At 38.1% G+C, this 13916-nt stretch overlaps 1 protein-coding gene across 2 annotated transcripts in view; it reads right to left on the minus strand.

The window, feature by feature from the left end:
- ZPBP (zona pellucida binding protein) overlaps positions 1–13916 on the minus strand; it is a 114681-nt gene that overhangs the window by 87799 nt on the left and 12966 nt on the right. For both annotated transcript variants that reach the window (XM_019451003.2, XM_019451001.2), the window contains one exon: positions 7103–7252. In XM_019451003.2, the coding sequence (XP_019306548.1) occupies positions 7103–7252 (150 nt within the window). The remainder of the gene's footprint in view (positions 1–7102; positions 7253–13916) is intronic.

A 13916-nucleotide genomic window follows, 5' to 3' on the forward strand; every position in this document is an offset into this window, starting at 1 on the left:
GAAATCAAAAGAGCAGTTAGAAAATATCGTCATAGGGGCGCCTGGGTGGCTCAGTCGGTTAAGCGGCCGACTTCGGCTCACGTCACGATCTCGCGGTCCGTGAGTTAGAGCCCCGCGTCAGGCTCTGTGCTGACAGCTCAGAGCCTGGAGCCTGCTTCAGATTCTGTGTCTCCCTCTTTCTCTGCCCCTCCCCTGTTCATGCTCTGTCTCTCTCTGTCTCAAAAATAAATAAACGTTAAAAAAAAAAATTAAAAAAAAAAAAAGAAAATATCGTCATATAAATTAAAATAAAGACAAAATCTATGGGATGCAATTAAAGCAGTACTTAGCAGTGTGTGTGTGTGTGTGTGTGTGCGCGCGCGCGTACATATAATGTGCTTTTATCACAAAAGAAAGATCTCCAATCAGTAATCTAACCTTTAACCTTATGGCACTGGAAAAAAATGAGAAAACTAAACCTAAAGCAAACAGAAGGAAGAAAATTATTATTATTAAGATAATAAAATTTAGAGCAGAGATAAATGGTATAGTGAAAAGAAAAACAATAGAAGCAATGAAACAAACCTAGTTTTTTGAAGAAATGAACAAAATTGATAAACCTTTAGCTAAAGTAATCAAGAAAAATAGAGAAGATTCAAATTCTCAAAACCAGAAATGAAAGAAACAGCATTACTGCAGAATTACCCTGACCTTACAAAATAAAAAATTACTACAAAGGGACACTATGAACAACTGTATGCCAATAATTAGCTTAGATAAAATAGAAAAATCCTAGAAAGACACAGACTATTAAAAATGACTCAATAAAAACACAGAAGATCTAAACAGAGCTACAATAAACAAAGAGAATTAATAACCAGTATATATACACATACATACGTACGTACATACATACATACGTATATGTATACAGAGTGAAGAAAAACCATAGTCCAGATGTCTTCACTCAAGAATTCTAGAAAATATTTTAAGAAATGTCAACAATTTTAAATTAACTCTTCCAAAATCAAAAGAGGAAGAAAAACTTCCCAACTCATACTATGAGTCTAGTATTACCCTAATAGCAAAACCACACAAAAGAGATACCACAAGAAAACTATGGACCAATGTCTTATGAGCACAGATGCCAAAAACTTTTAACAAAACACTAGAAAACTGAATCCTACAGCATAGTGAAAGAATTATACATCATGACCAAGTGGGATTTATCTATTCCAGAAATGCAAGGTTGGTTTAACATTTGGAAACCAATTAATGTAATATATTATATCAATAACACACAAAACAAAAACCACATAATTATCAGTTAATGCAGACAAAAAGCACTTGACAAAATCCAACACCCTCTCACACACACACACACACACATAATCAACAAACTTGGAATGGAAGGAAACTTCCTCAACCTAATCAAGGGAACCTACATAAGAACTACAGCTAACATCACATTTACAATCAAGGCTAAGATGTCTGCTTTCACCACTCTTATTCAGCAAATTATTAGAAGTCCTAGTCACCACAATAAGAAAAATAAGGCATACAAATTGAAAAATAAATAAATAAAACAAAACTGCCCTCTGTGCTTATGACATGACTGTCTCACAGAGAATCTACAAAATAAAAAGATTCTAGAACTATTAACTAACCTTATGTTAAAATGGCAGGTTATAAGATTAAGACACAAGTAATAATTCATTTGCTATATATCAACAATAAGCATGTGGAATCCAAAATTTAAAACCTAATACCATTTAAAATTGCTCCAAAAAACAAAATAATATACTTAGGTACATACTGAACACATACATGAAAGAAATAAAAATAGAAAAATAATAGATGTAAGAAATGAAGAACGACTTAAGTAAATGGAGATAAACCATGTTCATGGATTGAAACAATCACTATAGTAGAGGTGCCAATTTCCCCCCAAATTTATCTATAGAGTAATTCCCATAGAAATTCCCACATGTAATTCCCATAGAAATTCCAGCAGGACACTTTGTAGACACATTCAAGATTCTTCTAAAATTTATATGGAAAGGGGCAGGCCCAAAAAAACACAAAAACAATCTTCGTAAAAATGAATAGTAGGAGAATTAGAATTACTTTACCTTGTATTGAATGGTTCTATACAGTTATAGTAATTAATTAATTAACGTGGTACTGGCAGAGGGACAGACCTATTAATTAAGGGAAGAAATTAGAGAACCCAGAAATACTCTCACAAATATTCTCAACTGGTTTTTGACAAAGGTACAAAAACAATCCATCAAAGGAAGAACAGTCTTTGCAAGAAACGAAGCTGGTGCAAGTGGATATCCACCTATAAAAAAATTAAACCTCACGCCTCACACAAAAAACAACTGAAAATGCATTAACATTAAAAGTGACATTGTCAGGCTTTAGGAAAAAATAGGACGATGCTTAATAACCAAGTTTGATAAACCAGACCTCAAGAAACTCAAATACTTTAGCTCTACTCCAAATTATAAGACATTAAGAAACTGAAGAAGACAAATAAATGAAAATATATTCCATGTACATGGGATTATAATAATCAATACTGCTAAAATGTTCACACTACCCAAATCAATGTGATTCAATAAAATCCCTATCAGAATTACAATGATGCTTCTTACAGAAATAGAACAAACAATCCTAAGACCCCATATAGCCAAAGCAATCTCAAGAAAGAAGAACAAAGCTGGAGGCATCATGCTCCCTGATTTCAAACTCTGTTACGAAGCTACAGTAATGTAAAAAGTATGGTATAGAGATACAGACCAACAGAACAGAGAGTCCAGAAATAAATCCACATAGGCAGTCAATTAATTTTACAACAAAAGAGCCAACAACATACAATGACGGAAGGTTGCTCTCTTCAAAAAATGGTGCTGGAAACTGGACATGCACATAGAAAAGAATGAAGCTGGATCACTATCTTATACTACACACAAGAATTAACTTGAAACAGATTAAAGAACTGAAGGTAAAACCTGAAACCATAAAACTCCTAGAAAAGAATATAGGTGATAAGTACCTTCGCAAGTTTTCTAACCTGACACCAAGAGTAAAAGCAACAAAAGCAAAAATAAACAAGTGTAACTATATTATACTAGAGAGCTTCTGCAAAGCAAAGAAAATAATCCACAAAATAAAAAAGGCATCCTACTGAGTAGAAGAAAACTTCTGTAAATCATGTATCAGATAAACAGTTACTATCCAAAATCTATAAAGACCTTATACAAACTAACAGCAAAAACACAAACAATCCAATTTAAAATAGGCAAAAGATCTAAATAGACATTTTTCCAAAGAAATACAGATGGTCAGCAGGTACATGAAAAAGTGCTCAACATCATTATCAGGGAAATGCACCTGTTAGAATGACTGTTACCAGCCAAAAAAAACCCAAACAAACAAAAACAAAAACAAAAAAAGTAATGAGTACTGGAAAGGATGTGGGAAAAAGAGAACCCTTGCATACTGTTTGGTGGTAAACTGGTGCAGCCACTACGGAAAACAGTACGGAGGTTCCTCAAAAAACTAAAACTGAACAACCATATGGTCCAGCAATTCTACTTCTGGATATTTATCCCCCCCCCCAAAACCACAAAAAAGCACTAACTCAAAAGGACATATGCACCCCCATATTCACTGCAGGCCGCGTGTGCATGTGCGTGGCAACACGGATGGACTTTGAGGGCTTTATAAGCTAAGTGAAGTAAGTCAGACAGAGAGAGACAAATACTGTATGATTTCTTTTCTATGTGTAACCTAAAAAAGAGAAGCTCACAGATACAGAAAACAGACTGGTGGTTGCCACAGGCAGGTAGTGAAGGGTCAAGAAATGGGTAAAGTGGGAGGCACCTGGGTGGCTCACTCGCTTAAGCGTCTGACTTCGCCTCAGGTCATGATCTCGCAGTTCGTGGGTTCAAGACCCACATCAGGCTCTGTGCTGACAGCTCGGAGCCTGGAGCCTGCTTCTGATTCTGTGTCTCCCTCTCTCTCTGCCACTCCCCCACTCACATTCCGTCTTTCTATCTCTCTCTCAGAAGTAAATAAACATTAAAAAAAATTTTAATAAAATAAAAAAATTAAAATATATATATATACCAAATGTATATACTAAAGAACTTCACATATAAAAAGATTTTAAAAGGGCTCTGATGGCTTTTGTGCCTGTTTAATATAAATTTATGTTAACATTTGTTAAAATGTGCCAAATGGCCAAACTCTATAGACTTAATAAGAAGGCTCAAATTATGGTTATACCTGGAGAACCAACTAAACTTAAACATGTTACCCTCCGTAATATTAGAATCATAAATATAAAATAGAGAAAAATAAGTATGGCTCACTTAAGTTGTAGCCTTGCCTAAATTTGCCATAGTCGTGGTACTCACTGCCTTAAAATATCTCATATTGAGTAGAGATGCTCTAACAGAAGGAAAACTAAGTGAAATTAAATCTTCACCCCCTGTAATTGGCTTGATAAAATGGGATCTCATTAACTCTATGGTAATAACTATACGGACCTATAATATATATATACTGGACCACAGTAATATAGTCCAACGTTAAGTTAAAACAAGTCTTCGAGGATTAAAACTTATTCTATCAAAACTAATTAATAAAGAGGTGATTATCCCCATTGTTTCTCCATTGATAGCCTAATTTCGTCTGTTTTTGAATTTGGAAAAAATAAAGTGTGCCTCATGGTGGAATACTACAAATACATACGTACATGCATGCATACATACGTAAAATGTGTGGGTTGTGTGTTTACACAGAAATAGATGAGAGAGACAAAAAGACACACACACACATACACAGTGGGGGCAGCAGGGAGAGGGATTTATTCAACTGTTCCATACAGTACCCTTTGAAGTAGGGAAATGTGACACAAACTCCACGATCACCAACTGAGGAGTAATCAAATCTGGAATACCATGTGGCCATTAGAAAGATTAAAGTGGATCTTTTTTTCTTTTTTTTAAGTATAATTTATTGTCAAGTTGGAGAACATACAGTGTATACAGTGTGCTCTTGGCTTGGGGAGTAGATTCCCCTGATTCATCACTTCCATACGACACACAATGCTCATCCCAACAGGTGCCCTCCTCAATGCCCATCACCCATTTTCCCCTCTCCCTCGCCCCTCCACCCCCATCAACCCTCAGTTCGTTCTCTGTATTTAAGAGTCTCTTATGGTTTGCCTCTCTCCCTCTCTGTAACTGTTTTTTCCCCTTCCCCCATGGTCTTCTGTTAAGTTGCTCAAGTTCCACATATGAGTGAAAACATATATTATCTGTCTTTCTCTGACTGACTTATTTCACTTAGCATTAATACCTTCCAGTTCCATCCACGTTGCTGCCAATGGCAGGATTTCATTCTTTCTCATTGCCAAGTAGTATTCCATTGTATACATATATCTTCTTTGTCCATTCGTCAGTTGAGGGGACATTTGGACTCTTTCCATAATTGAAATAGAACGAATTACATGATTTGTTTTAAGCACAAGAATAGCAGGTCTCCAAAGTCAGGCTTTATTAAATGAGGCTTCATCCTGCGGTCTCTGTGGAACCAACTCTGGAATCAGAATTCCTAGATTCAAATCTGAATCTCCGCCCCATTCTCACAGTGAGGCCCTGAGTGAGTCGCTTCACCACTCCGTGCCTCAGTGCTTCTGCACAAGACAGGACATGGCAGTATGCACTGCACAGGTCTGTTGCAGGACTCAGTGAGTCGAATACAAATATAGCACTTTAAACAATGTCCTAATCCCACGGAAACACAGCACTGCCTGGCACATAATGAACGCTCAGTAAATATTAGCTACACCTATCATTACTATAAACCAGCATTCATTTTAGGCATGTGTGAATATACCCTTAGAAGAGATTTCAAAGTATATTCCTTTTAAACAAGTGAAATAACAAGATGGGGAAAACTACGTAACAAAAAGGAAGTGTGACACATTCAAAAGTTTAAACATTTTTTGCCTAAGAAAGTTAACATAGTTTCTCATAAAAAAATTATGTCTTTCTTTGGATATATGGGACAGTGTTTCATCAGTGACTGAAAATCATCAGGAAACCACTAATAATTCTGCCGCGCGTTCCGCAACCCAGCTGTGACAAGGATGGTACGTTAGTTTCCCGTTGCTATTGTGACAGATCACCGCAGACGCGGTGGCTTCAAATAGCACAAATATTATTATCTTGCAGTTTTGGAGACCAGAAGTCCAAAGTGAATCTTACAAGGTGCACTCCTTCTGGAAGCTCCAGGCCTCTGCCACCTCCACCTCCAGCTCCAGCTTCTAGAGGCCTCCTGCTCTCCCTGGCCGTGGCCCCTCCTCCATCCTCAGAGGAAACCACGGGGGCCTCTCCTTCCGCCATCACGTCTCCTTTATGTGTCCATGGCCCTCGTGCCTCCTCCGCTAAGGACCCTGAGGCTGGGCCTGCTCAGCGACTTCAGGACAACCTCCTCTCCTCAAGATGCTTAGCTAATCGATACCTGCGAAGAGCCTTCTGTCCAGAAAGGCAACACAGGCCCAGGTCCTGGAGATCAGACAGGTGCATCCCGGAGGACCCCAACTCCATCCACCACATGCAGGTTCCCCCGGTGAAAGGGGACATACAAGCAACCTCTGCTCACGCTGCTCTCCCGGCCACTCGAGTAACCCACCCAGCTCTCCCCATCTCATACCTCCACAGACCACACTGCTTTTAGAGAAGGATTTATGGTGGCATTTCATGCTCCCGTCCGGGGGGATGGCAATGTGCCACCAAGCGTGAAACTCAGAATTTAACAGCAGTATAAACTATAATATTGTAAAAATTTGAAAACATGATTTCCAGCCCCATTTTCACTCAGCGGTTTAAATTTATCTGCGTTCATATCAACACTCCCCCGAAGAAAACAAGGTCTGCCCTCACCACTAACACTTACGCAGCACTTTGTAAAATAGAGGCAAGTAGTAGTTTTTCTTTAAAAGACAAAAAATAAAAAAATAAAGTCCCTTTAAGACAAACCTAAAGATATTTAAATATTTGAAAACATTAAGAAATGTTAACATACAACTAAATGCACTTCTTACCATATATAACGTATTTTAGTTGAAGATTTTTCACAATTTCCTCCACAGTAGGTTTATACTCCAGGAAACAGGTGTAAACTCCACTCATTCCCTCCTCAAAGTTCTGGAATATAAGGCTTCCTGTGGATGTTACTTGTGTAGTGCTGTTTTCTAATAAAGGAATAACACAGTAATTAAATTACACGACACTGAGATAAAATAACAAAATATTTTCTAAACAGAGCAAAACCATCAAAATTTACCTACAGAATCACTGAAGTTTGTCGGGGGCATAACTAGTGATTGCGTCCAGGATGACCTTCTTAGTGTGTGAACTGGACTAACCAGGGGTCACCAACTGTGCGGCTGCCTAAGTGGCAGAGGAGACTGACAATTCCATGTACTTCATGCACTCCTAATCTCCTTGCATTGAAATGAACTCTATCAGATATTCGCATGTGTATAAAAGCAGCATTTATTTACATATGCTATAAAGTAATTATATATCCACATATGTATGTGTACTGATTGATAAGTTCTGCTCTCCGTAAGCTTACAAACTGTATGTGAAAGGGAGGAAACAATGTATCCAGAACAAAGACTAACCCAAGATACTAATAACTAGGTACTTCTAGTCATTACACAGGATACCAGGCAAAGGCTGGGTTACAACCTTAGGGTTGCAGAAGAGAGAAAATAAGAGACTGGATCACCCGACCTGCCCAAAGTCACACAATCAGAGCTGCAGTGTTGAGAACGAGGACTGGATGTTAAGAGCCCTTGGGACTTCCGTGTGCTTTGTTACTTAAGTACCACACTGGGAGGAAGCTGTGCTGTGTAACAGGAAAGAGGTGTGATTTAGAGGCTTGAGACGTGGGTTTCAGGTCTACCTTTCTTTCTCATAAACTGTAACCCGAGGGTAATCACTTAATCTTTCTTAAGTCCAGCTCCATCATTTGTAAAACAAAGAATCATAATATACGACAGCATATCTCACAGAATTGTTTTCCTGTAACAAATACAACTTAAATTACTTGAAAAAGCTATAAATCCTTAAGTAATTCAAGTCGTTATTCTGAAAGTGCATAATCAGTTTTGCATTTGAAAATTTTTATATTAAAACTCATTCAATAATTTCATATGCCATTCATTAGAATGGAAAGTGTTATCCCAGCAAATAATTATCTTTTTCCACTTTAAATAAATAACATATTGCTTATAAATTTCAGGTTGAAATTTATTTTTGAATAAATGTATTTCCTCAAAATAAGACACAACAGGAATGTTCTTAGTGATGAAATTTTCATTATTAACTTGCTCAATAAAAATCTGTTCGGTTTCAGGGCGCCTGGGTGGTTCAGTTGCCTGAGCATCTGAGTCTTGATTTCGGTTCAGGCTATGATCCCAGGTGGTGGGATCGAGCCCCGCACTGGGCTCCATGCTGAGCATGCTTCGGATTCTCTCTTTCCCTCTACCCGTTTACCCCGCTCATGCTTTCTCTTTCTCTCTCTCAAAATAAATAAATAAACATTTTTAAAAGTTTGCTGGGTTTCTAGTACATGCAAAGTCCTACTTCAGATACTGAAGGAGAAATGAATAGAGATGGATATACTCTCCCTCAAGGAATTTACACAGAATATTATGCCTTAAGAATTCCCATTTCCAAATCCTTGGATGAAGCTGAAAAAGAGGTTATAAATTGTGACTATGTTCCTACTGTAATGCTCATTTCTTTTTTGATGAAAGATTACATATTTATCATAAAATGTCTCTTTTCTAAAACAGATTAACAAGTTTTCAAGTGTTTGCTATAGATTTCAGCAGAGACAAATGCTTTATAGTAAATATGATAAAAGGTGAAGTCAGTCAAAGAAAGAGAAATACCACATAATTTCACTAGTATGTGGAATTTAAGAAACAAATGAGCACAGGGGAAAAAGAGAGAGAGAGGGGCAAACCAAGAAAGAGACTCTTTAACAAGAGAGAACAAACTGATGGTTGCCATGGGGGAGGTGGGTGGTGGGCTGGGTGAAACAGGTGATCAGAGATCAAGGAGCACACTTGTGACGAGCACCGGGGGTCGTATGGAGGGGCTGGATCACTACACTTTACACCTGAAACGAATATTGCACTGTGTGTTAACCGAAATTTAAATAAAAACTTCAAAAAAAATTTTTAAATAAAGAAGAGTTAATACCGATTCTTCTCAAACTATAAAATAAAATGTCCATAGATTTTAAACACCATGAATATCATGCTGTCAATTAGGCTATGCATTCTTGGCTATAATTTTCCCAAACTAGAAGTATAAGTGCACTAATACATATCTGAATACCTATTACAATTTAAGTATTATGACGGCCAGAAAATCACGTAGGACATGATTCATGATAAAGCACCCTCTCACCTTCTTATTTTTAAAACATTAAAGTGGGAGTGCATGGGAGGCTCAGTCGGTTAAACGTCCAACTCTTGATTTCAGCTCAGGTCATGATCTCACAGTCCTGAGACTGAACCCCACACTGGGGCCGAGCTGAGCGTGGAGCCTGCTTGAGATGCTTTCCCTCTCCCTCTGCCCTTCCCTCACTCATGCACTCCCTCTCTCTAAATGCATGCATTTAAATTCATGCATGCATGAATGAATAAAAATTAAAAGCAGCACATTTTGAAAAGATACTCAGAGGATTTCACAGCCAACAGAAAAAGCCATGCTACAACACCACTTAACAAATGACCTTTAAGTAACAGTGTTTAAATGTGAATTCCATGATGCCAAAGGAACATGTAGGCAAAGGAACAACTCAGGCAACAGCATACAGTCCGTGAATAACTGAACTAAAGTCAATACTTCTTTCTCTACAACTTAGCTCGATCATCTAAAACTTTAGAGTTGGACTAGACTTCTAGTTCATGACTTACAACTCTAAAATTACACGGCAAAATTTAAGCACAATTTCATTATAACTTATTATTTAACAAAAAAACTAAGTTTGCACTTTTAGTTTCTGCTCAGATATGGAAACTGACCACAAGAACATCGACCCCACTATTACAATAAGGAAAAAGACAAATTGTCAGTTAACAATTTATCTCAAACCTATCAAAAAAACTGAGGTGAGAGGGTAACCAATAAACCTGAAATCTGGGGAGGGAGACAGTGACCTGTGGATAGAACCAGGACCCAAGCATTTAAGAAGACTCAGCTGAAAGTTCTCGATGATTTACTAAAAGCCAAGTGTCAACCTGTGTGAACATGTGAAACTTCTGAGGACCAGAGATACTGGGGTGGGGGGAGATGAGGTGTTACACCCTCTTATAGGGTGTACCCTCAGGAACACCTCAGACTGATCAAAGAGAAGGTCAGGGGAATCCTAGGCATGACTCCCACCAGACTTGGCTCAAGGAGGGGCCCAGCAACCCTGCCAAAAGTCCACCCACACCCATTTCCCCTACTTCCTGGTATGCAACAATGATTTAATGTATAGGGAGAGAAGGAACAAAAATAGTCACCTAGGACTCTGTGGAGACTTATTGCCACTGGGGAAGTAAACATAAAGGGAAAAGAGTCTCATCCTTGAGGAACAGTCAGCAAGAAGTACTAGGCCAACACTACAGATGGAGAAGGGGTTAGAGCATTTGTGACGGCTGCCCCCACCCCGGCCACAAGCCCCAGGGACACCATACCTGCCAAAGACCAGGCTTAACCGAACATCAGAGACTGTCCCTCTCTCCCAATGACCCATCAGTAAAAGAGTCTAGTCAAAATGTAGTATAATCAAATTAGAAGAGGTATAAGAGATTCTAGAGATTTTTTTTTTTTTTAAAAAGGAGAAAACAAAGCCAAGAAAGGAAATGTTTTTCTCCAAAGACACTGGAGAAAAAGAACTTCTCATGAACCAGCCTATACCTAAAACATCTTTATCTGACTGAAGCTTTCAATAACCACAGCAACAACCAATATTAAACCAAGATAAATTCTTGACTAGATTAACACAAACTTCTAATACTAAAGACTTAATGCTATTTTTTTTTATTTTTTAAAATGTTTATTTATTTCTGAGACAGAGAAAGACAGAGCATGAGTGGGGTAGGGGCAGAGAGAGAGGGAGACACAGAATCAGAAGCAGGCTCCAGGCTCTGAGCTGTCAGCACAGAGCCCGACACGGGGCTCAAACTCACAAACTGTGAGATCACAACCTGAGCCGAAGTCGGTCGCTCAACCAACTGAACCACCCAGGCGCCCCATTAATGCTATTTTTAAAAAGGTATTTATCTCAAAGCATAAAAATCCTTACTATCTAGAGTCTTATTTTATTCAAGATTTCCAACTTTAACAAAAAACAAGGAGACATACAGAAAAGTAAGACATATTTCCAAAATACCAGGCGATGTACAGACTCTTAAGTGACATATATGTCAAAAATATCAGACAGTTAATTTAAAATAACAATGACAAAAGTATTAAAATATTGAATAGAAAACATAGATAATATGCAAGGCCAGATGGGAGATTTTAGCAGAGAAACTGAAATTACAAAAAATAATCAAATGAAAATGCCAGAACTAAAAGCAAAACAAAATGGACAAAAACATAAAAAGATCGATACAGCTTAGGAAAGAATCAATGAGCTTCAATATAGGTCAAAAGAAACAACCCAATCTGAATCTCAAAGAGAAAAAATAAACCACCACCACCACCAGGAAGAAAGACCCAAGAGCTGTGCAACAATATCAAAGAGCGTTACATATAGGTGATAAAAATCTCAGAAGGAGAGGAGGGACAGCATGGGAAAGAATAAATATTTGAAGACATAATGGCAGAGAATTTTCAAAAATTAACAGCAAGCATCAAATTAAAGATCCAAGAAGCTGATCGGGGCGCCTGGGTGGCTCAGTCGGTTAAGTGTCCGACTTCAGCTCAGGTCACAATCTCGCGGTCCCTGAGTTCGAGCCCCGCGTCAGGCTCTGGGCTGATGGCTCAGAGCCTGGAGCCTGCTTCCGATTCTGTGTCTCCCTCTCTCTCTGCCCCTCCCCCCATTCATGCTCTGTCTCTCTCTGTCTCAAAAATAAATACATGTTAAAAAAAAATTTTTTTTAATAAAAAAATAAAAAAAAAATCCAAGAAGCTGAGAGAACACTAAGCAGAATACAAAGAAAAAAAAAGAGGTACGTAAAATTCAAATCACTGAAAATGAAAGCCAAAGAAAAAAATCTTGAGTTCAGTCAGAAAAAAAATGGCATGCTGTCTACAGAGGGACAGGGATAAGATAACAGCAGACTTCTCATTAGGAACTATGCAAGCAAAAAGAATACAGAGGGCCATCTTTAGAATGCTGAAAGAAATAAACTGTCAATCCAGAATTCTACAAGCAACAAAAGATAAGCAAATTTAACCCAAAGCAAACAGAAGAAAGGAAATAATAAAAATAAAAACAGAAATCAGTGAAAGTAAAAAATAACAAAATAAGAGAGAAAAATAAATCAAACCAAAAGCCGGTCCCTTGAAAAAACTCGTAAGAACATTTTTTTAAAATGTTTATTCATTTTTGAGAGACAGAGACAGAGAGACAGAGAGACAGAGAGTGCGAGCAGGGGAGGGGCAGAGAGAGAGGGAAACACAGGATCTAAAGAAGACTCCAGGGTCTGAGCCGTCAGCACAGAGACTGGCATGGGGCTCGAACTCAGGAACCTTGAGATCATGAACTGAGCTGAAGTCACTGAACCAACTGAACCACCCAGGCATCCCAAGACTGGTAAAATTTTTAAACCTGTATTCAGAGAGACCAAAATGAAAGAGAAAAGACAGAGCCAACATCAGGCAGAATGGGGCACATCATATAGATCCTGAATATATTAAAAAAAAAGTAAGACAGTATCGTAACTACTTTATGCACATAAATTCAACAAGTTGAAAGAAGACTCTAAATTGGGCAAATTCTTTAAAAGATACAAAAAACCAAAAACTCACAAAATGATGAAAAGGGAAAATCAAAATCCCATTCCTCCCTCACTTAGACTGTATCTGTGAACTCTGAAGCTGGACTTCAGAGGCCCAGGACTTCAGTAAGCATCCTATTCTCTCAATGCCTCAGTTTTTTCACACCCAAAATGGACAGAATGACTGTACTTTACTGCAGAGGGCGGTCAGTATGGATAAACGTGTCTGTGGGGTATATTTATACACATGACAAACACATAAAGAAAAGCCAGGGAATAATTCTGTAAATGTTCACAGTAGTGTTTACCTGACCAGTGTTTGGGGACAGAAAAATGGGATTTTTAAGCATCTTATTAGGAGTGCAACGGTCTTCGTAACGGTGTATCCTGCAGGTTCTAGGATGTCTGTTTTACCGTATCGTGACTTGCATATATCTTATATACATCTGTACACATGATGTGATTCATTCAATAAAAAATAGTAAGGAAGGATAGAATGTCATCTTCAATCTCAAGAAGAATAATAAGAGTGTAGTTACAGGGTAAAACTCGTGTGTGTATGTGCTTAGATATATTTAGAAAAGTGGGGAAGTCCACCCACCAAGAAGAGTTAATTCATCAGGTTGGGATCAGGGTTGGGGTAAGACGTACAAGTCTTTTTGCAAAAAATGCATTTTGTTTGTGAATAAAAAATATGGGAAGACAAACAGAGGAGGAGTGGGGGCGAGAAGAGAAAGAGGGAGAGAAGGTAGGGAGACAGGGTGGGGGGGGACCGAACAAATCTAACATAGGTCCCCTATATTTTACAACCCATCTAAACAATCGGAGTGTTTCTCTCCAGGGGCATGTGCAAGTAATTACACAATTACATAATTTCTTTTGCTAACTTTTAGGGAAA

The sequence above is a fragment of the Panthera pardus genome, unplaced genomic scaffold, assembly GCF_024362965.1.
Source record: "Panthera pardus isolate Hobbes unplaced genomic scaffold, ASM2436296v1 HiC_scaffold_8, whole genome shotgun sequence".
NCBI classification, from domain to species: Eukaryota; Metazoa; Chordata; class Mammalia; order Carnivora; family Felidae; genus Panthera; species Panthera pardus.